This window comes from Porites lutea, chromosome 14, assembly GCF_958299795.1.
Source record: "Porites lutea chromosome 14, jaPorLute2.1, whole genome shotgun sequence".
NCBI lineage: Eukaryota > Metazoa > Cnidaria > Anthozoa > Scleractinia > Poritidae > Porites > Porites lutea.
In genome coordinates this window covers 3,052,495-3,072,435 of record NC_133214.1, presented here as the reverse complement: position 1 = coordinate 3,072,435, position 19,941 = coordinate 3,052,495, and the positions used below count along the sequence as shown (strand labels likewise).

At 43.9% G+C, this 19,941-nt stretch overlaps 2 protein-coding genes across 2 annotated transcripts in view; one reads left to right on the top strand and one right to left on the bottom strand.

The window, feature by feature from the left end:
• Positions 1–851, bottom strand: part of LOC140925010 (uncharacterized) — a 12,882-nt gene extending 12,031 nt beyond the window's left edge. Inside the window, exons 1-2 of the mRNA XM_073374973.1 lie at positions 602–851; positions 1–106 (exon numbers count right to left, since the gene is read on the bottom strand). The exon at positions 1–106 is cut by the window's left edge and continues 5 nt beyond it. Of these exons, the coding sequence (XP_073231074.1) occupies positions 1–106; positions 602–827 (332 nt within the window). The 5' untranslated portion in view covers positions 828–851. The remainder of the gene's footprint in view (positions 107–601) is intronic.
• A 3,257-nt stretch (positions 852–4,108) lies between these two features.
• LOC140925009 (uncharacterized) lies at positions 4,109–10,233 on the top strand. The gene is made up of 3 exons (XM_073374972.1): positions 4,109–7,797; positions 7,889–9,330; positions 9,503–10,233. The coding sequence occupies exons 1-3, from the start codon at positions 4,109–4,111 to the stop codon at positions 10,231–10,233; spliced, it is 5,862 nt and encodes a 1,953-aa protein (XP_073231073.1).
• The last annotated feature ends 9,708 nt before the right edge of the window (positions 10,234–19,941 follow it).

Sequence of the window (19,941 nt, the reverse complement as noted above, 5' to 3'; positions counted from 1 at the left end):
CTCTCGTAACATCTTTGTACATCTCGCTTGGTTACGTCACAAACGCACTTGCCACTGATCTCATCACAGTACTGCCCACGAAGACAAGGCGGATCACACAAGGAATCTAGTAAAACGAAAGAGAACAAAGAGAAATATAGAAAACGAGAAGAAATATACGAGCTAACAGGTCATTCTATTTCTGTTTTCGGAATAGACCATCACCTCAATATCTCCGTCTGCAATTGTATTGTTCGCGATTGGTTGAGCTGGTAAATCTGAGGTGGTACCCAGGGAAAGAGGGATATGGGGCGAAATCTCTACGCTTCCTTTTAATTCTCACTCACGCCCCGCGTTCGTTCCAAGCTCACCTGTTTTTGCTCCGCTCAATTGATGCTCAGGCAGTCAATTCAATTTTACATCTTTTTTAACATCATTTCTTCTCCGAGTGATTTTATCCATCTGTGGCGAGTTAAAGAGCAAACAAACTATTTTCCTTCTTTGAACACATAACGTTGGTATTATTGCAGCTATTTTCTCACATGACTCATTTCCCTTATCAAACGAACGAGGTGTATTAAGAGGCTACAAAACGAGAATGAGAGAGGAAGGCGATACATACCAAAGGGATAAAGCACTTCCATGTCGCTTAAGTCCACAACTGAATCCTGAAACTCACACAATGAACGATTTCCTTTGTAAACGTTTCCAACGTTAAAGAAGGCAGACCCATTTTTGAGATTAATTACGAGGTCGGTCCCGAATCGAATTTCTCCCTGTAATCGGTATAAGGCATAAGACCTGTTGGTGGTGAAAACATTCAACTTTGCTTCCATATTTTGCGCCATTGTGGATTGCAGTGTGAACAGGAAAGCTTTTTTACTTGGTCTGAATCCACTGACGGAACCTAACAATAAGAAATGAACAAGATCAGAAGAAATCTAGAAGCGATACGTAGGGTCGTAACTTCAACTGTCTTGAAATGTCAATGAAAAAGGGTATGATCCCCTCAAAAACATGTTCAATCTAATCGGTTTGAAAAGAAACTGATTTTTTTGTATGATAGCCTCTCTCGGTTCAGCCTTATAACTTGAGGTAAGATAGAGTAAGATAGGGTAGAATAAGATTGGATAGGATAAGATGGGATTGGATGGAATGGAATGGGATAGGTTAGAATAGAATCAGCTTTATTCAATCACGCTAAACTAATTCAACATAACACGCGGTTTCCTATAGGGGCGTGCCTCAGAAAAACATTACAATTTCTTAAATTACAAAAGTTCACCAAGCGTACTGAATAAAAATAAGTACTAACGTCTAAAGCTAGAAGTAAGAGTACGCTAAATTATTAGTTAAAATACAAAAATTACTATAACGCAAAAGCGTTTCGCTAATTCAGGTGTAGAACTAACACAGTGGCAAGGTTTAAGCTTACCACTCCATGGTTTATCGGCGAATCCACCAAACAAACAATCGCGTTTTCGGATAATAACAACTGTGGCCGCTTTAAGCGCACACTGACTCTGAAAAATACTTGCATTCCAGCCATCTGCATTGGTGCGGAAGCATGGAACCCAGTACACGTTACCCAGTCCCTCCTCGGCCAACCAGTTGTTTAAGGTGTCCTGGTAGAATGGGCTATTCTGAAGCATCGCTGAGTTGATTCCTACATGTACAAGAAGAAAACATATATACACATAAAATGTATAGAACATAGTTGCATGTAGAAACTTTTAAAATCATTAATAATTCATGAGGAGAAAACAAAGGACATCACTAATTACCAATACTGGCGAACTTACTTCTAGTTGTTTGAATATCAGATGAAACACTCCCTCTCGTGTTTGATATACTACTTCTCGTTGTTTCGATATCAGATGAAACACTCCTCGTGTTTAACACAACTCTTCCGGGTTTTTGGATATCAGGTGAAACACTCCTCCTCGTGTATTTGATAGATTACCGTAAAATTCCCAAAATAAGCCCCCGGGGCTTATATTTTTCAAAGGCCCTTTTTGAGGGGCTTATTTTTTGAGGGGCTTATATTCGGAGGGACTTATCTACGGAGGGAAATTTGCGTTTCAAAATCGATTGAGCTAGCCCTGAGTTGGGAGGAAATTTACCGTTTTGGCTTTGTTTTACTTTGTATTTGAGGGCAGTTTTCCAAGTACAAGCCCCCGGGGGGCTTATATTTGGAGGGGCGATTTAACGGAGGGTTTTTTGCGTTACCGGTTTGGGGGGGCTTATATTTGGAGGGGCTTATACATGGAGGGGCTTATTTTCGGAATTTTACGGTAATTCTTAATTTCTGGATATCGGATAAAACGCTCCTCAATATAGGGCGACAAACACAACTTTACTTAGAAAACAAGTTGCATCAAATGAAGCGTACAAACCTGACAGTGCTTGTGTATCCGCTTTTGGCGGTTCCAAGGGACACTCATCAGAGACTCCCAGACTTAAATCATCAATGGCTATGTCACTGGTATAACCATGACCAATTACATCTTCAAAGATAACCTGCAAAATATCATTATGTACATCATCAATGGCTGTATCATTTGTATAACCACAACCAAAAGGTAACCTGCGGAATACGACAAGGTGAATGTCAGGTGGGAGTACGGGGTTGATATTCTGGAGAGTAAATAACAGGAAAAAAAAAACGATTGTTTATGAGACTGATTTTATGAGGTGTTTATTTTACCTTTTAATATTTCGGGAAGAAACAGCGAAAGAAACTCAATCAGACGTTAAAGTCACCTGTCGCACATTCTAAGATAAAGGGGCCGAAAAAGGACTCAAAATCTTGCCATTCACACTTCCACGGTTTTTCTTACCTGAAAGGGAAGTTTGCTTGCTATTGGAACACTAGCTGAATACCATTGGTCGCCTTGATCACCAGCAAGTCTCCATAGCAACGTCTCTTGTCCACCATGGTCACGAGTGTACACATTCAAGCGACCAATGGTTGAGCCGTACATATGGTACCGAAATGAAAGACACTTATGGGATTCTGTGGCATATAGAGTCAAAATTCGGGCCTTCTGTCCTCGCTTTTTGGGATATGAAGATTCCACATAGATATAGCTTCTTTCATCTGGTAATAGAGAAGTAAAAACGCTTTGAAAGATGAAATGGGATAAAAGTGCAGAGCAGCTACCCCCAGTGCAGCCTTTCTAAGAGGTCCTTCAGGTTTTCGAGCTCTGAAATGCTACGTTAAGTGCAGAAGGAACCCTAACATAGATTTCGCATCGTCAGATATGTGTTTTCAATAACTTCCTCCGGACGGTCAAAACTAATACAAAACCGCCTAACCGAGGACGCGGAACTTCGATGGGTCGAAACGCATTTGTGCGGGCCTTGCCTGATTGTTAAAAGAAAAATAATTTAACAAACGACATTTTACGAGCATGGCGAGAGTTCACAAGAGCCAGTGAATGTGGATTACCCAGTACGCGCATACAAGCCATAGAGTCCCCGCTGTAAGATCCAAGTGTAACATTTTTTCTATTATTCGTTCTTGCGTAATTTGTTTTTCCTTTGCGTACGCAAATTAGTTTATACTTCTTTTCGTCCTTTTGTTTAGTCTTTTTTTTGGCGTTAATTTAGGTGTTTATTCCTTTCTGTCAGTTTTCGCGCCCTCGTTAGCGTTTCTTTGCTGCTTCATCTTCATTAGCGCCTTTCTAAGTTTCTAAAGTTTTTATTTTCCGCATGTTCTAGCGTATTTTTCATATCGTAGTTTTGCAGTACAGTTTGGGCAGTTCTTTTTGGTCCGCGCTTAGCGCAGTTCTGTTTAGTTTCTTGCAAGTCTCTTCGCGTTATTCGCAGTCCGCTTTACAGCAGTTTTCTCTGGCCGAAACAATGTAAGCGTACTTCACAGTCCTCGTTTTGTAGCTTTGTTATTTCCTTACTCTAATTTACCTTAGTCGCAACTTGTAACTTTTTTGCTTTTTTACCGTTTTAGTTTCAACCCACGCTGTTTGTATGCACTCTTAGTACCAAGCACGTCGGTTACAATAAATCTTCATTCGAATTTGGTTTTGTGGTGTTGTTATTAAAGGCCAAGAGACTTACACGCTTATTGCAGTTTCATCGTTGAAAATTGTTGGTGACATGTCGTTTCGTCATGAGCTTTAGCCGCAAGCAGCTTACAGATCCCGTCGCCCGGCGAGTTGGAACACGCGTGCGACAACCAAACCGTTCGCTGGATTTTGAAGCGTCTAATCTGGAAACACTTCGTTTAAAGAAAAATTCAAGGTCTGGTCACCTATCTACCGTAACCGCCATTTCCAATGAAATTTCTGGCTTGCTTACTGATGATCATAATCTTCAGGAGGTTAAAGAGAAGCTTCCTTACTTGGACAACGCTTTTGAAAGATTTAAAGAGGCCCATCGCGATTACGTTGAAGAAATTGTGGATGAGAACGCTCTTATTGAGAGTCAACGCTATCTTGAAGACAAAGAGAGAAAGGTTCATGTGTTCCGTCAGGAGATCGTCGATTGGATAATTAATATTGAACACAAGCTATTAGCAGAATCGCTTCAAGTAGATTCGGCGGTGAATCCCGAGGATTCAATTAGTTGTGCTGGTACGCCAATTCCTTCAGTTGCTTCCAAGGTTTCAAAACATTCTAGTCGAGCAAGTTCACGTGGTGGCCGTGCTTCATCAGTTGCAGCCGCGAGAGCCAAAGAAGCCGCAAGAATTGCCGAGTTAAAAGCTGAAATTTCTATGCTCGAAAAGCGCCAAAAACTCGAAGAGAAAAAGTTTCGTTTACAGCAGGAAGAATTACGCCTTAACCTCGAAGCCGAAATAGTCAAGACAACAGCTAAGGAGAGGGTCTACGCAGCAATGACCTCCCCTTCTCTACCGGAGGTGAAGCCTTTAAAATTGGAGACAGAGCTCCAGGATCAGGATCCCCCTCGTACCAGCCCCCGCTCGAAAAGGTCTTTTCCAGGCGAGGTGCACCACCCAGGCCAGGGCGTGTCCATGGATTCTGTTCCTTACGGCCACTTTGATTATCAAGCGGGTACAGTCGGCGAGGATCTGAGAAAGGAAACGATTGGTTTGCAGCGGCAACAGACTGCTCTTCAGTTTCAGCAGAATAGAATAATGGTATTGCTAGCGCATAATCAGAATAGGAACAAACTTCCGCAGCCCCGTGTTCCTGTGTTTGACGGAAACCCTATTGAGTACCGCACCTTCGTTCGCGCCTTTGAAAATTTGGTTGAATCCAGAACATTTAGCAGTACTGATAGGCTCTATTACCTCGAGCAGTTCACCGCAGGGGACGTTAAGGAACTTGTAAGATCCTGTCATCATTTACCAGCGGAAGAAGGTTACGATGAGGCTCGTAGGCTTTTGAGAAGGAAGTATGGTGACGATTATCGCATAGCATCCGCTTACGAGATGAAGGCCCTCGACTGGCCGAGCATAAAGGCAGAAGATGGTGTGGCTTTGAATCGTTTTTCAGTCTTTCTCGCAAGTTGCAAGAACGCATTGGCAGGTAGCCAGTACATTTCTAAGTTTGATCAGCCAGGAAACATTCAAAAGTTGGTGCTCAAGATTCCTTACAGCATGAGAGAAAGATGGCGTCGCTTAGCTGATGACATCATGGACAGACAGTTAAGGCCAGTACAGTTCAGTGACTTCGTCGCTTTTGTTGATCGCGAAGCAAGAATACTAACCAACCCAGTCTTTGGCAAGATATCCGATACCGTAAGATCGGCGCCTGGTCAGCGGTCCTCTGGTGGCAAGACATCCAATCCCAAGAATCTCAGTCTCTTAGCACATGTAGGCGATAGTGAAGGTCCTACCAGTGAAACGGTTCCGCAGGGTGTAAAGGAGCCAAGTCAACGCGCCGATGGAGAGCAGAGACCTCAAACTCGCAAGGTTCAGCCATCTGGAATCGATCAGGGTCCCTCACAGGGGAAAAATCGGTGTCTCTATTGTAGCAGAAACCACGCCCTTGAGGATTGCCAGTCATTGCGGTGGAAACCCTACCAAGAGAGAATTCAATTCCTGTTGTCCAAAAAGCTGTGCTTTGGATGTTTATCCACCGAACATGTCGCAAAGTTTTGCCCGCAGAGGAAAAATTGCAAGATTGCGAACTGTAAAGGACGGCATCCTACTGTTTTACATACAAGCCCTCGTGAAAGACCACCTGTCGACGTTGGAGTGGGTACGGAAGACGTAATCAGCACTCAAGTTAGTAGTCACATGGTAAAAACGGGCACCAGTGCCAACAGTGAGACTACAGGAGAGGGTCGTAGGACAGGCATGGCCGTAATACCAGTTAGAGTAAGAGCGAAAGATAGTGATAAGAGCGTCATCACCTACGCCTTCTTGGATAACGGTAGCAACTCCAGTTTCTGTACTGAATCGCTCATGAAGCAGCTCGGGATTAATGGTCAGCAAGTTAAGATATCCCTGTCTACTCTTGAGAAGAAAAATAGCATCACCAACAGCTTCCTGGTTCGCGACCTTCTTGTATCCGATTTGGACGAGAACGAGTGGATTAGCCTCCCGACCCTTTATACCAGGCCGGAGATTCCTGTGGCCAGCAGCGACATTCCAACTCAGGACGACGTTGATCAGTGGCCCCACTTGCAAGGAGTTTTTCTGCCTCGTCTCGACGCTGAGGTTGGCCTTTTGATTGCTAGTGACGTTCCCAAGGCTCTCGATCCACTTGATATCAAACACAGTCAAGACGGTGGTCCTTATGCTTCAAGAACGCTAATCGGCTGGGCGGTAAATGGTCCCTTAGGCCGTCGTCACCATAGTTCACGGTCATCCGCTTTTGTTGCTAAAGTCGATCACGGGCTCCAACAGATGATAGAAGACTTCTACAATCGCGATTTTACCGATCCCACCGCTGATAGCAAGACAGAGATGTCTCAAGACGAACGTAGATTTATGCAAATCGCCGAACAGACGGTGGAGTTGAGAAATGGGCACTATCAAATTTCTTTACCTTTTAAGGATCGCCAAACGCCTGTACCCAGCAACAAGGCTCAGGCCTGGCAGCGCGCCATTTGGTTGAAGAAAAGGCTGGAAAGAGACCCGAAGTTGTACCAAGATTATAAGGCCTTTATGGAAGACATTCTCTCCAAAGGATATGCACGCAAAGTGTCCCCTGATCAGAAGAGCCCCGCGAAGGGCACAGCCTGGTACATACCGCACCATGGTGTTTACCACCCTCGCAAGCCAGGAAAGATCCGCGTCGTGTTTGACTGTTCGGCCAAATTTATGGGAAAGTCTCTCAATGACATGCTGTACAAGGGCCCGGACCTAACCAGTTCGCTTGTAGGAGTCCTGTTGAGGTTTCGTGAAGAGAGAGTGGCCGTTATGGCGGACATAGAGTCCATGTTCCACCAAGTGAGAGTTCCTGATCCTGACAGTTCCTTTCTGCGTTTTCTTTGGTGGGAGGATGGCAACATGGCGCGCGAATTACAAGAATATCAGATGGTCGTTCACTTATTTGGAGCCATTTCATCACCGGCTTGCGCAAATCTCGCACTCCGCAAGACAGCAGAAGATAATCGTCACAGTTTCCCTCCTGACGTCATTAACACAGTTAAAAGGAACTTTTATGTTGATGATTGTTTGAAGTCCCTCCCTGGCGAGCAGAAAGCCGTTGAGCATGTTGGCAGTTTATGCACTTTACTATCACGTGGTGGTTTCAAGCTAACCAAATGGGTCAGCAATAGCCGTGATGTTCTGCAAGCTATCCCTGAGAAGGAGCGAGCAAAGGACATCAAGGACATGGACATAAGGAAGGAAGAGTTGCCTGTTCAGCGAGCCCTAGGAGTTCAATGGTGTGTAGAATCCGACTCGTTCCGCTTCAGAGTCAACATTAGCTCCCGTCCACCAACGCGTAGGGGTATCTTGTCTCTTGCTTATTTCGAGCGAACTCGAACTAAATCGAGTCTTGTCTCTAGCGAGTGCTATTTTCGATCCGTTGGGATTCTTGGCACCGTTCGTTCTGACCGCGAAGGAAATCCTTCAAGATCTTTGTCGCATTAAGCTAGGATGGGATGACGAGATCCCGACTGAGTACGCTGCACGTTGGGAAAATTGGCTAGCAGATGTTCCAAAGCTCTCGGAGTTTGCTGTAAGTCGCTGTTTAAAGCCAGAGGATTTTGGTCCCGTTAAATCCAGTCAGCTACATCACTTCTCTGATGCCTCAGAAGCAGCTTATGGTTCAGTGACTTACCTTCGACTGGTTAGCCGTGAGGACCGAGTTCATTGTTCCTTCCTGTTCGGAAAATCACGCGTTGCTCCTTTGAAAGCTATTTCTGTCCCTCGTTTAGAGCTCTCGGCCGCAACCGTTTCTGTGCGACAAGACAAGATGCTCAAGGAAGAGCTGGAGATGCCTCCTAATTGCGAATCCGTGTTTTGGTCAGACAGCATGTCAGTGCTTCGTTATGTGAAGAATGAAAGTACGCGTTTTCACACGTTTGTTGCCAATCGGGTTGCCGTACTACGAGAGGGCTCAAGTCCAGATCAGTGGCGCTATGTGGAAGGTGTAGCGAATCCTGGAGATTGCGCTTCAAGAGCGTTGACTGCCAATGCATTGTTGAGCTGCCAAAGATGGTTACTGGGGCCGGAGTTTCTCTGGAAGTCAGAAGAAGATTGGCCTAGGAACCCCTTATCCCTTGGATGTCTTCAAGACGGAGACCCGGAAGTGAAGATGGTTTATAAGGTTTGTCACGCTTCTGTTTCCGAGTCGGAGCATCCTTTGGTTGAGTACTTTCAACGCGCGTCTTCCTGGCACCGATTGAAGAAGTCAGTTGCATGGTTTTTACGGTACCGTGGAAACTTGCAAAGGTTAAGTGAACGCGGAAAATCGAGAGAGCCGATCCATTCAACTCCCATCCTTTCTTTACCACCAATTACCGTTACAGAGTTGGAAATCGCGGAGCTAGAAATCCTCAGGAACGTCCAGCAGTTTAATTTTCCGGATGAGCTTGAGCTGTTAAGCAAGTCTGAAAACGGTACGCAAGTCAAGAAAAGTAGCAGCCTTCGAAGTCTGGATCCAATCTTAGTGAACGGCGTCTTACGTGTCGGTGGGAGGTTAAGTTTAGCGTCCACTGCATTTGAGGCCAAACATCAGATTATTTTGCCAAAGAAGGATCACGTGACCAACCTTGTAGTAGAATATTACCACCAGATCTCCGGTCACTCTGGAAGAGAGTACGTTATCAGTCTTGCGCGCGAGAAGTTTTGGATCGTAAACGCAAGTTCTGTTGTCAGGAAAGTTCTTTCGAAATGTTTCAGTTGCCGGCGGCGTCAAGGCCCGTTCTGTGAGCAGAAAATGGCTGACCTTCCCGTGGATCGTGTTACCCCAGGTCAGCCACCTTTTACATCTGTCGGCATTGATTGTTTTGGTCCTCTTCAGGTACGCCGTGGGCGAAGTCTTATGAAAAGATATGGGGTCATTTTCACGTGTCTTTCTATCCGCGCGGTTCACATTGAAGTGGCGCACAGTTTGGAAACTGATTCTTTCCTGATGGCGCTCAGAACGGTTTATAGCAAGAAGGGGCCAGGTAAAGGAGATCAGATCCGATAATGGTACCAATTTCACCGGCGGAGAGAGGGAGCTCAGGGAATCCATCAACGCGTGGAATCACAACAAGATTCACGAAGCTCTACTTCAGAAGGGTATCAAGTGGAAGTTCAACCCCCCCTATGGCTCCCATTATGGAGGTGTTTGGGAGCGCTGCATTCGAACAACGCGCAAGGTCCTTCGAGCTTTGCTTCAAACTCAAACTGTTGACGACGAAGGTTTAGTCACCCTCCTATGCGAAGTGGAAAGCATTATTAATGGTCGTCCAATCACCACAGTTTCAGGTGACCCCAATGATCCGGAGCCCCTTACACCAAACCATTTGCTTCTTTTACGCTCGGAGCCTCAGATGCCCCCTGGGTTATTCCAAAAGGAAGACTCCTTCTCTCGACGCAGATGGAGACAAGTGCAATATCTCGCAGATATCTTTTGGAAGAGATGGTCTAAGGAGTACTTGCCTCTGCTCCAAAGTAGGCAGAAATGGACGACGATTCGCAAGAACCTGGCCGTTGGGGATATTGTTCTAGTGAGCGCCGAAAATTCCCCTCGCAATTCATGGCCCCTTGGTAGAGTGTTAGAAGTCTTCGCCGACAAGAAAGGTTTGGTGCGCCGTACCAGAGTGAAAGTAAAAGGAGCAGTTTTGGAGAGGCCAATTGACAAACTTTGCTTGCTGATAGAAGCTTGAACTTTCCCTTTGGAGTTATTTTCTGTGCAATTTTCTGAATTCAGGAGAAGAGAACATTAAGAACTCTTAGAAAGACACTTAGATCTTTAATTGTTTCATTTAAGTGCCTCGCGTGTGCTCCCCACTTCCTTACTCTAATTTACCTTAGTCGCAACTTGTAACTTTTTTGCTTTTTTACCGTTTTAGTTTCAACCCACGCTGTTTGTATGCACTCTTAGTACCAAGCACGTCGGTTACAATAAATCTTCATTCGAATTTGGTTTTGTGGTGTTGTTATTAAAGGCCAAGAGACTTACACGCTTATTGCAGTTTCACCCGCGATTTGATATTAAAAATGCAAGTTGGTAATATTTTCGGTGTCAAATACCTCTGCGGCATCCAAATAATTCAAGCCTGAGAGAAGGATAGTTATACCATGTTTGAGGATAAACCCGCACAAATTTTGCTGTAATTGAGAGAAAATTCGATACCACTGTTGATCTGTCGCTGTTCGCTTGAAAAATCTAAAGAGAGATAAAAAGGTTGGAGAAAATCGATCATTCTCTTGACAGTTGTTTTAAAGTAAAGTGTGCAAGTTACGCATAGTTTCTTTTTCTTGAAACTTGTTCAATAACTGTTCTATCATTCAACCAGTACTCTGCTGCCTGTTTTTTTTTGTGATATTTTATTGACAGACGCAGCAAAACTAAGCCACCGGCTTATGTCAAGAATTTACAGATTTCACGATTCATTTTCGTTGGTAAATAATGTTTAACTAATAAATGTGCCAACTTGAAAAAATATGTCAAAATGAAAAAAAAAAAAGATAAAACTTCTAACATTTGATAACTTGTTCCAACTAATTCCCGCCACTACGACATTCTCACTAAAACTCTTTGTAGAATGACAACGGCTATCACGATTTCCCGCCAAAACGACGCTGGTTTACGCGCGCACTACTTAGTACTGAGAAAATCTCGTTCTCGTATTAAATCGTACATGTCTTAGAATCTAAAGGTCTCTAATATCTTACCTTGGGATTCCCATCAGTGGGGAAGTCACGATAAGGATCATTTTGAGAGGTCCGTGACTTGATAGTGTATTGTGTGACCCATTCATCAATGTCTGGTCTACCTTGAGTTGCAACCTGTGTTATCAGTGTGAGCCACCTAACGTTGATCTCAATCCATGGTGCTGTATCTGTGGGACTTGGCGCCCAACAGCCTGCGGAGTGAAGCCGGACATTTCGACTCGCAAACAAAGCGCTGCGACCAGAGGATGACGTAAATTGAGTTTCAACAAAAAGGTAGTTCCCGAAGCAAAGTGGATCAATACATAGTGGAGGAAATTCGGCAGGTAAACCTAAAAAAAAATAATCAGAGCTCTCATGATTAAAATATTTATGTAATTTAACTCGTTATCATTGATTTGTTCACAGGGGAAAGAACAATTCAGCATTGTTTGCCGGGATGGCACCCTAAAAACGGCCATGTTCATAAATATCACGAAATTATAAATAACATGCTCTCTAGTTATCTTGAAAACCTCAAGTGGATAGAAAGTTGCGGCTGGTGACTGCGAAGATCAGAGTTACCGTCAAGTCAAATTTCGTTGGGTCCGCTTTTGAAAAAAGGAATTGGCGTCACACATTTAGAGATGCAAAAACAAAGATTTCGCGTGGGACCGGAGGAAGCGAATGTTTTCATTCAGCAGCGCGTATTGATGGTTCGATGTGAATTGCTCTGTTTGTCTTAACTGGGTTAAACATGCCATGCAATAATCAGACGAATTTAACTTTCACCGTCATCACAAGGTCCTGTGTTGCTCGAGGAAGTACAAGAAACTTTTGGAAGCCATAAAAGATTCTGAACTTCGCCCTCCGTTTGATACGTTGCCCTTTTCAGTACGCACCACGATCCCTCGACAACGTTCACTGCAAAAAATGGAAAAACTATTAAAAAGTATTCTACAGAGCAATGTACAGTACTTGCTGGAAACTAAAAATGTTCTCGTAACGGTTCGAATGAAATCTAACACTGGAATTTTTAGGGTATTTGTATTAGGCTTAACTTAGTTCCAACGCGATCTATGGCAAACTGTAAGCCTGTGATTCATGATATTCTTATGTCCTTTTTTACATTGTAAAGCCCTTAGAACAGCGATGTATAAGCGCTATATAAATTCCATTATTATTAAACTGAACCCTTCCCCCACCAAGCAACATTACATGTAACTTTTACTGTACAGACCTCACCGTTTGTACAAGATTGCATTTTCTCTTAGACCCTGTTGAACCAGGTCGAATATGATGGTCAATATGGTCAGTATGATAGACTATATGGTCAATATGATAGTTTATATGGGCAATATGATGGACAGTATGGGAAATATGATGATCAATGTGGTCAATATGATGGTCCTATATAATGGACGTCATTCAACACTGTTGGACACCACAAATTGAAGCCAATCAGTCACCTTCTGGGCAGTGTTGGAAGTTGTTAAAATATGATGGATCAAGTCTGAAAGAGTTAAAACACTCTGGGTTCGTTCAGACCACGTCAAACAAACCCAAAACTATTACGGAAAAATGTTGGGTGAACCTGTTGGATCTTGAAACACGCGAATAAGATAGTAAAAAAATATATCCAGGCACATTGGCCCAAAGTTATTTTGACGCCGATTGCAGCTACGAATTAATACTTACAAGATGTGATGTAATTGGCCATCACTTCTTCTTCAGAAACAAATCTTTCCCATATGCGTAAGTCTGACATCTGGAGATTCGTACCCAATGAGCTGACACTCCCATTTTCACCCAATACTCCACCGATCTTAACGTGAGTAGCAGGGACCAAGTCCTCGGTCGCAATAAAGTCGGGTAGGTTAGTATACGATGATGGTTCGCCATTTATAAATACCCTTAAACCCCACATATCGTGCCACGTGACTGTCACGTGCTCCCATTCATGTGGCTCGCTGGAACTGTAAGTCTTTAAAGACCATTCTAGACCTTCCATGCTTCTTACATGTAGTTCGTACGAAGATATGTTTGGCACTTTATATACTGTGAGTCCAGTGGAAGGGGCGACTTCTGCAGTTAATGAAAGGACGTTGGTCTTTCCTCCGAGGAGTACGTCTATGATAATGACAACAAGAACAAAAAGGATACGCATCATACTATTCATTATCTAAAGGCTATTATGGCCGTTATCACCACATCATATTTCCCATCACTTCCTATCTCAAATCTCAAAATACTTTAACAGCTCGAAAATAGTCTCAGAGTCTCAACTTCCGAGTCTCCAAATTCTTAACACCAAACCCCCTTCAATGAGCTCCTCCGTACGTAGATGGCAGTTATCTAATTCTATTCACTTCTTAAGTTGGGAAATCTCCAAAACTCTCAAGTGGTGAAACGTCTCTAGTCTAAAAAAAATATTCCTTTCGGGTGGAACATCCTCCTATAGTCAACAAAAATGGAGTTAGGCTGAGTAGCAGGCGCTTGGAAGTAGTGGGCGAAATAGAGAATGGGCGCGCACGAGGGAGACACGCATGTCTCCTTCTCGCGGGCCTGTTTTTTCTTGTGCCCACTACTTCCAAGCGCCTGCTACGCAGGCTAAAATGGAGTGTTCACAGGCTGGCACTCACTTTCATAAACAAAAACTTCCATATCGTCAGGGACGAAATAAGCACTCCCCGCCAAGAGATTTATCGCCTCCGCAGTTGAGGGCTCAATACCCCAAGGTAACTGGTATTCACGCCCTGGTTGACTGAATGAACGGAGGCCTTCGTTTGCTCTGTCACATATAAACAGATCACTAGTGCCAAATACTGGGCCTTGGAGCGGAAGGCTTTGAGCAGCACGAAGCGTATTGTTTATTTGAAGCTTGATGGTTTGCGCGCGCTCAGGGTTCTGTAAACTAAACAGAAAGGCCGAGGAACTTGCAATGAATCCCCCGCCTGAAAAAGGAACACACGAGTAAATAATTAAATAGAGAAGATTTAAAGAAAACAAGGTGACTTGAAATTTTCGTCTTTTTTGGGATATCTTGCGGAGAACTCGTCAAAAGGAAGGACTCTGTAGGGTCGACGTCCTTCTAAGAACATTCGTAGATTTACCTGGGATAAACGACAAGGGCCACATAAACCTTTGACGATGGCGATTTATATCGTTAAGTTATCTACCAATCAAAATAATCGTAACGCCAAAAACATTCCATACTTACCACCCCATGACTGGTCTAAATAACCGCCGAATATATATCCATCCACTTTAACGAGCGTCACGCTAGCACCGCGTTTGTCACAGTTCGAGTGAAATGCAGCGGCTGACCAATCATCGTCAATAGCGCGGTAACAACGAGTCCATCGGGACGCGGGAGAGGTAACAGCAGATAGCAAACTGTTGAGGTCCTGGTGAAGAGTGGAATTCCCGCCCAGAATGTGGGAAATGAACTTTGCTGCATTAAAAGAACACAGTCGGTTTATGCACATCCGCATTAGATACCATTTCTTAGCTAATATGCAGATCACAAGATACGCGCGTGAAACAGAAAGTGATATTCCCATCCTTTGAAATATCTGAACAAACCTTGTGGAGTCGACGTAATTGCAAGTCAAAATCGTGATTACAGACCCTAACTCATATTAGAGCATTTGCTTTGCTACCATTGAGAATTCACCAATGGACTTGTCCAGGGAAAGCCAAAAATGCACGAATACGTCCGAAATCGAAGAATCAGTATGAATCAGTGAAGTGCTCTGTATCAGACTTTTATTTATTCCTTGGTTTTACAAGACAGGGTCACTGACTGAGCTTTTGGCTATGCTGTCTATGGCAAGACTGGCGAAGGTAAAAAATTCAAAAAAAGGGGAAAAAAGCAGAATAAAGGTACGTACGTTCGTTTTTTAGCCAAAAGCTAACGGCGAATCCACCTGGACAGAGACTTGGTTCATTAAGACAGTCATCTCCCGTCGTATCAAACCGCAATGTTGCGTTTCCTTGTATGCTGAGAACCTTCATGTGGGTATCAACACCATCACCAGAAGAAATAACTGCTTCCTGCGTTGACAGCAAGTCAGGAAAACCACCGTTAGACGTGAAGCCAGAGAAATCCAAACGGTGCTTTTCTGTAAAGGAAATGGAAACAATATGCGAGAGTCAAATTACCAATAACAGTCAACCCTCTCTAAGACGGAGACCTTTGGGGTCGGCACTAAATGTCGGTCCAAGAGTGATGTCCGTCTTATAGAGAGTCAAATAACGGGAGTAAAGAAAGGCAGGGACCGTTTTAGCAAAGTGTCCGTTAAGAGAGAGAAACCATTGGGAACGGACGGGGAAGTGGCGGATACGGGGTGAGTCAGGGGCTCCGTACCTGACACTTCCCCATGATGGAGAAATAATGAAGAACCTTATTGACGTGTCATGTCTTCAGGTTGGCAGCATGAATACTACTAATCGGGGACATTTGAAGACCGGAAGTAAGCGTTCTATCTCTAGAAAAACGATAAACGAATTCAGACGTTTTTCAATGGTATGCACAAGTTTGGACCCTTCTGTCAAAAATTTCTAGATCCGCCCATGCGGGAGTAATGATCTGTCTTTGATTGGTGCTCCTCTTAAAGGGTGTCAAAGAAAATGATCAATCCTCTGTAAAGGACCCAGTGAAATTTATATTTTCACCGGGTTCTCGGAGTAAACGTCACCAGGTTGGCTTATTTTCCACTGGGTAGTTAGGTTCTCTAGCGAGAAGAGCAATTAGAGCTGATGGACGGGGCGGGAATTACAACAGGAGCCTGGGGATCGCAATTTGTGACGGATTAAAAACAAAAGATAGTGCACTGTCAAGAAGTTCGAAAAATAAACTGAAGCACCTAGGTTCTTATCTTTATTGTTCGCTGTCTTTTATATCCAGTCTCCTCTACTTACGATACCTTACCTTTAACTTTACACGAGGAAGGTTTTTTAACAGAAACAGAAGAGCTTCTCCATGCTTTCATTTCCGGCCAAGGAAGAAGATTCCCGACTTCTGCTCCACAACTCAGTGACATCCTGTTGATTTTGTCCTCTGCTATATCCATGTTCCACATATTAAAATGGCTCAGATTGCCCTCAAAGGAGAAGGAACTGTCGTAACTGTAAGCCGTTGACCATTGCTGCCCAATCACCAGCTTTCCCGGCGCTACGTGAACTCCATTTGAAAGGTTAAAGCCTTTTTCAACTCTGTTGCCGTCCACGTGAATACCCCATCGACCATCACTGCTTCGCCACGTGACGCAGACATGGTGCCAAAGTGAGTCACTTCTGACGTCAGCTGTTTTAGCCACCGATCTTTGCTCTCCATTCACAAAAATGTCCATATGGTTTTCCAGGTCATGAAAGCTGAAGGCATTGATGTCTTGGTCATTAGTCAGTGAAAACACAGCCATTGTATTGGAACCCGTGCTTGGCAACATCATCCACCAACATACTGTTGTTTCGAGAAAGTCTGAAACGTCCATTGGACCAACATAAAATGAAATGGAACTCCTCTTAAAGTACAATTCATAATCCCACAATCGCTCTATGAAAAGAGAAAAATAATGGGTAAGTGTGTGTTTTTTTTAGTTTCATATATAAATATTTTTTTCAAGAGAATTTAAAAGTACTGTATCTTCCTTAATTTTTCAGTTGATCACCTTAAAAGTCGTTTCGTTTCCTTTTGCTGAATTGGGGCACTGTTAATATTTACTTTAACTTTTCCAACGCCGTTTAGAGAGTCCTCAATAAGGTTCTTCAATCCCGTAATCTCGGCCCAAATTTTCGCTCATTCCCGTAATGTCGTTGGTTATTTTTGGCATCCCAAATCCCGTGCATACTTTCAATTCCGAATCTCGTCCACATTTTGCTTTAAAATCCCGATTCCCTAACTTCAAATAAGGAAATCCCGGATCCTGAAAAAAGTATTAGGGACTCTCCGATTACCTTGGAGCCTCTGCAAATTTTGCCCCATATGGGGTAGGAAATGAGCGTTCATGAGCAAGAAGCCATGAGTGTTGAGGCGGTGTGTGACAGTCATTTCTGTCATTCTGCTGACCTAGAAGTCTTACCTCTATAAGCAAGTATATATGGTACAACCTTACCTTTGTTGGGCTTGATCATCATACTTGCGGCAGTCAAAGGCGTTCCAGTCCCTGACAACGTGATCCACGTCATCTTGGAAACACTATTACCATTAAGCTGCGAATCCCCACAAGCATTATACCACCACCCTCCCCTCCCCGAAGAAGCACAGTTTTGACTGGGATCTTCATCATTGTCCTTGTCCCTGGCTGTAAAAGACATCTCGTGATGGACTTTAAGGGAGTCCCCTGCAGTTCCTGTGTACCCCTGCACGTACAGTTTGTACTTTTCATCTCGTGGTTTGACCCAGAATCTCTTGTACACGGCGTGAGCTCGGTGAATTCCTCTTTTAAGCTGAATAAGTAGCTGATAAGGTCCCTTTTCCAACTCGCAACCACTGCGCAGGTACTTGTTTCCTAACCATAAATCACTCGTGCATCCGTCACTGAGCCAGATATCTTTATTGTTCATATTGTCAATACAACTGCCGAATCCGTTCTCATAGGCTGACCATGGTCGGTTAAACTGAAGGACGAAATCGGCATGACGCTGAACGACCATCCATCCGCCGCCATTGACGAGGCTACAGAAAACAGGAAGGTCTTCCATTCCTTCCTCGTCGATGTAGAAAAAATCCTCCTTTGTCGTCGACAGAGAGTCAAGGCAGCTCGCCTCTGTTAACACAAAAGTAGATTCACACATGTAACTAACCCATTCACCTCTGAACTGCCAGTGAAGATCCACGTCCCTTATACAATCACCTCTCTCTAGGATGGAAACCTTTGGGTCCGGCACTAAGTCTTGGGGGGCGAGGGGTATTTGGGGTGATTTTTGCTGGGTATGTGTCGCTGGCCTCTTAGAAACCCTACGCCATTATAGTCTATCCTGTGGCCACATATAGACCTTATTAGTCACTTTTGCGAAAATGTAATTTTCGCGATCCCAAGTTAGTAACTTTCTTTTTATGCATCTACCTTAAAAAGCCTTTAAACTAGGTCATCCTGAAATGGATTGCCACTTTGGTTAACTTCAATTAAGTAAAAATATTCCCATTTTTAAATCGCTACCTACATGAATTTTCTGATCCCCCAAATCCCAAAAATGTGCGATCCCATTCTAGACATTTAACGAAAATACAGCTCTATTAGAGTCAATCCAGTCGTGAAAATGCGAGCCCATCCAGCGGCACATCCCTATTAGCCTTCTTCTTGAAAGTACCCCCCAGGTATTACGTGTCCAACTAAGAGAGATGTCCGTTAGCCCGTCAGGTCTTTGTTTAATGCTCCATTTTACCCACGAAAATGCTTGGTGCGACCACCTTCCGCTTTGCATCTGATTGGTCGACAAAGTCAAACGAGCCAATCAGAACCCCAAACAAATACCTGCAGCGGCAAGAGCGGGAAAAGGCGTGCGACCAACTCATGACCACCATTTTTGGCTTTGCAGCTGATTGGTCGAGAGAGTCTAACGAGATATTTACGCCAACGGCAGAGCGTGGGAATACATTGCATATTGTCCACACACTAGCCTAGCGTGAGTAGCTGACGGGATTAGCGGAGGAGTGCTGAAGTTTTCTGGCGGCGTGATCGCGACCCACCAGCTACACCGGCTACCCACGCACCAGAAATTACATTTTCCGATGAAGTAAATAATTCATTTGAGCACAAGATACTTACTTCGCCTGACTGGACATTCCCATTGAGGAGAGGAGAGCAGTGCACTCGGAGCAGCTGCCAAAAGATCGTTCCACGCGACGGTTGTCCCGTCTGTTAAACTGCAGGTCAGAAAGAGCTGTCGAATCCGAGTTTCGGATAAAACCTCACCCCACATGTTTACGTCATTAAAGACACCCACGTAAGCGTGCTGTAGAAGAAAAGCACCAGCCGTTTCATCCCACGCTTGACCCAGATAAAACCGTCTACCGGGTCCACCAATCTGTGTACCGGGTTTTAGTGAGGTACCTTCGGCGTCTAGTTTGCCATTAAGAAATATTTTGAAGTCGCCGTTTATGAAAGTTCTTACGAAGCAAAGATGCTTCCATGGTCTCCTCAATAATTTCTCCGACAGCTGCTCTGTTCTAAAGATAAAGAGGATAGAAAAAATACTGTATAAGCGTTTGAGCAATGCCAGCTAAACTAAAAAAACAGTCCTCTCAGAGGACATATGCTTTATACTGGCAATAAATAGTCTGTCCTTCAGTGACCGAAAAAAAAAGAAAAGAAAAAAAGGGAGATCGCTTGCCGAGCTTATATAAAGTGGGAGATACGAGAAGCTCCGAAATGCAAGGGCTTTACCGAGGGACAAGGCAAACTGTCCGTAATAAGGAGGTGTCAGTATTAATTAAGCAGGTGTCTGTTAAGTGGTGTTCGACTGTATGTACTTACGTAACAGCGTTACCAACTTGGAGTTCTAATCTCCTTGGACCATCGTTGTCATATCGAATTTCTATTTCAATGTTGTTTCCAGATAAGCAAGAAATCAGCCCCACTAGATGGTTCACTTCAACTTGAGCTCTAACCCACATACAGATGGTTAAGTCCTGCACCGAGGTTGTGGGTGCGCTAATGCTGACGATGTTTCCCGTGCTTTGGCTTGGGAATTTGATATTATCTGTTACACCTGGG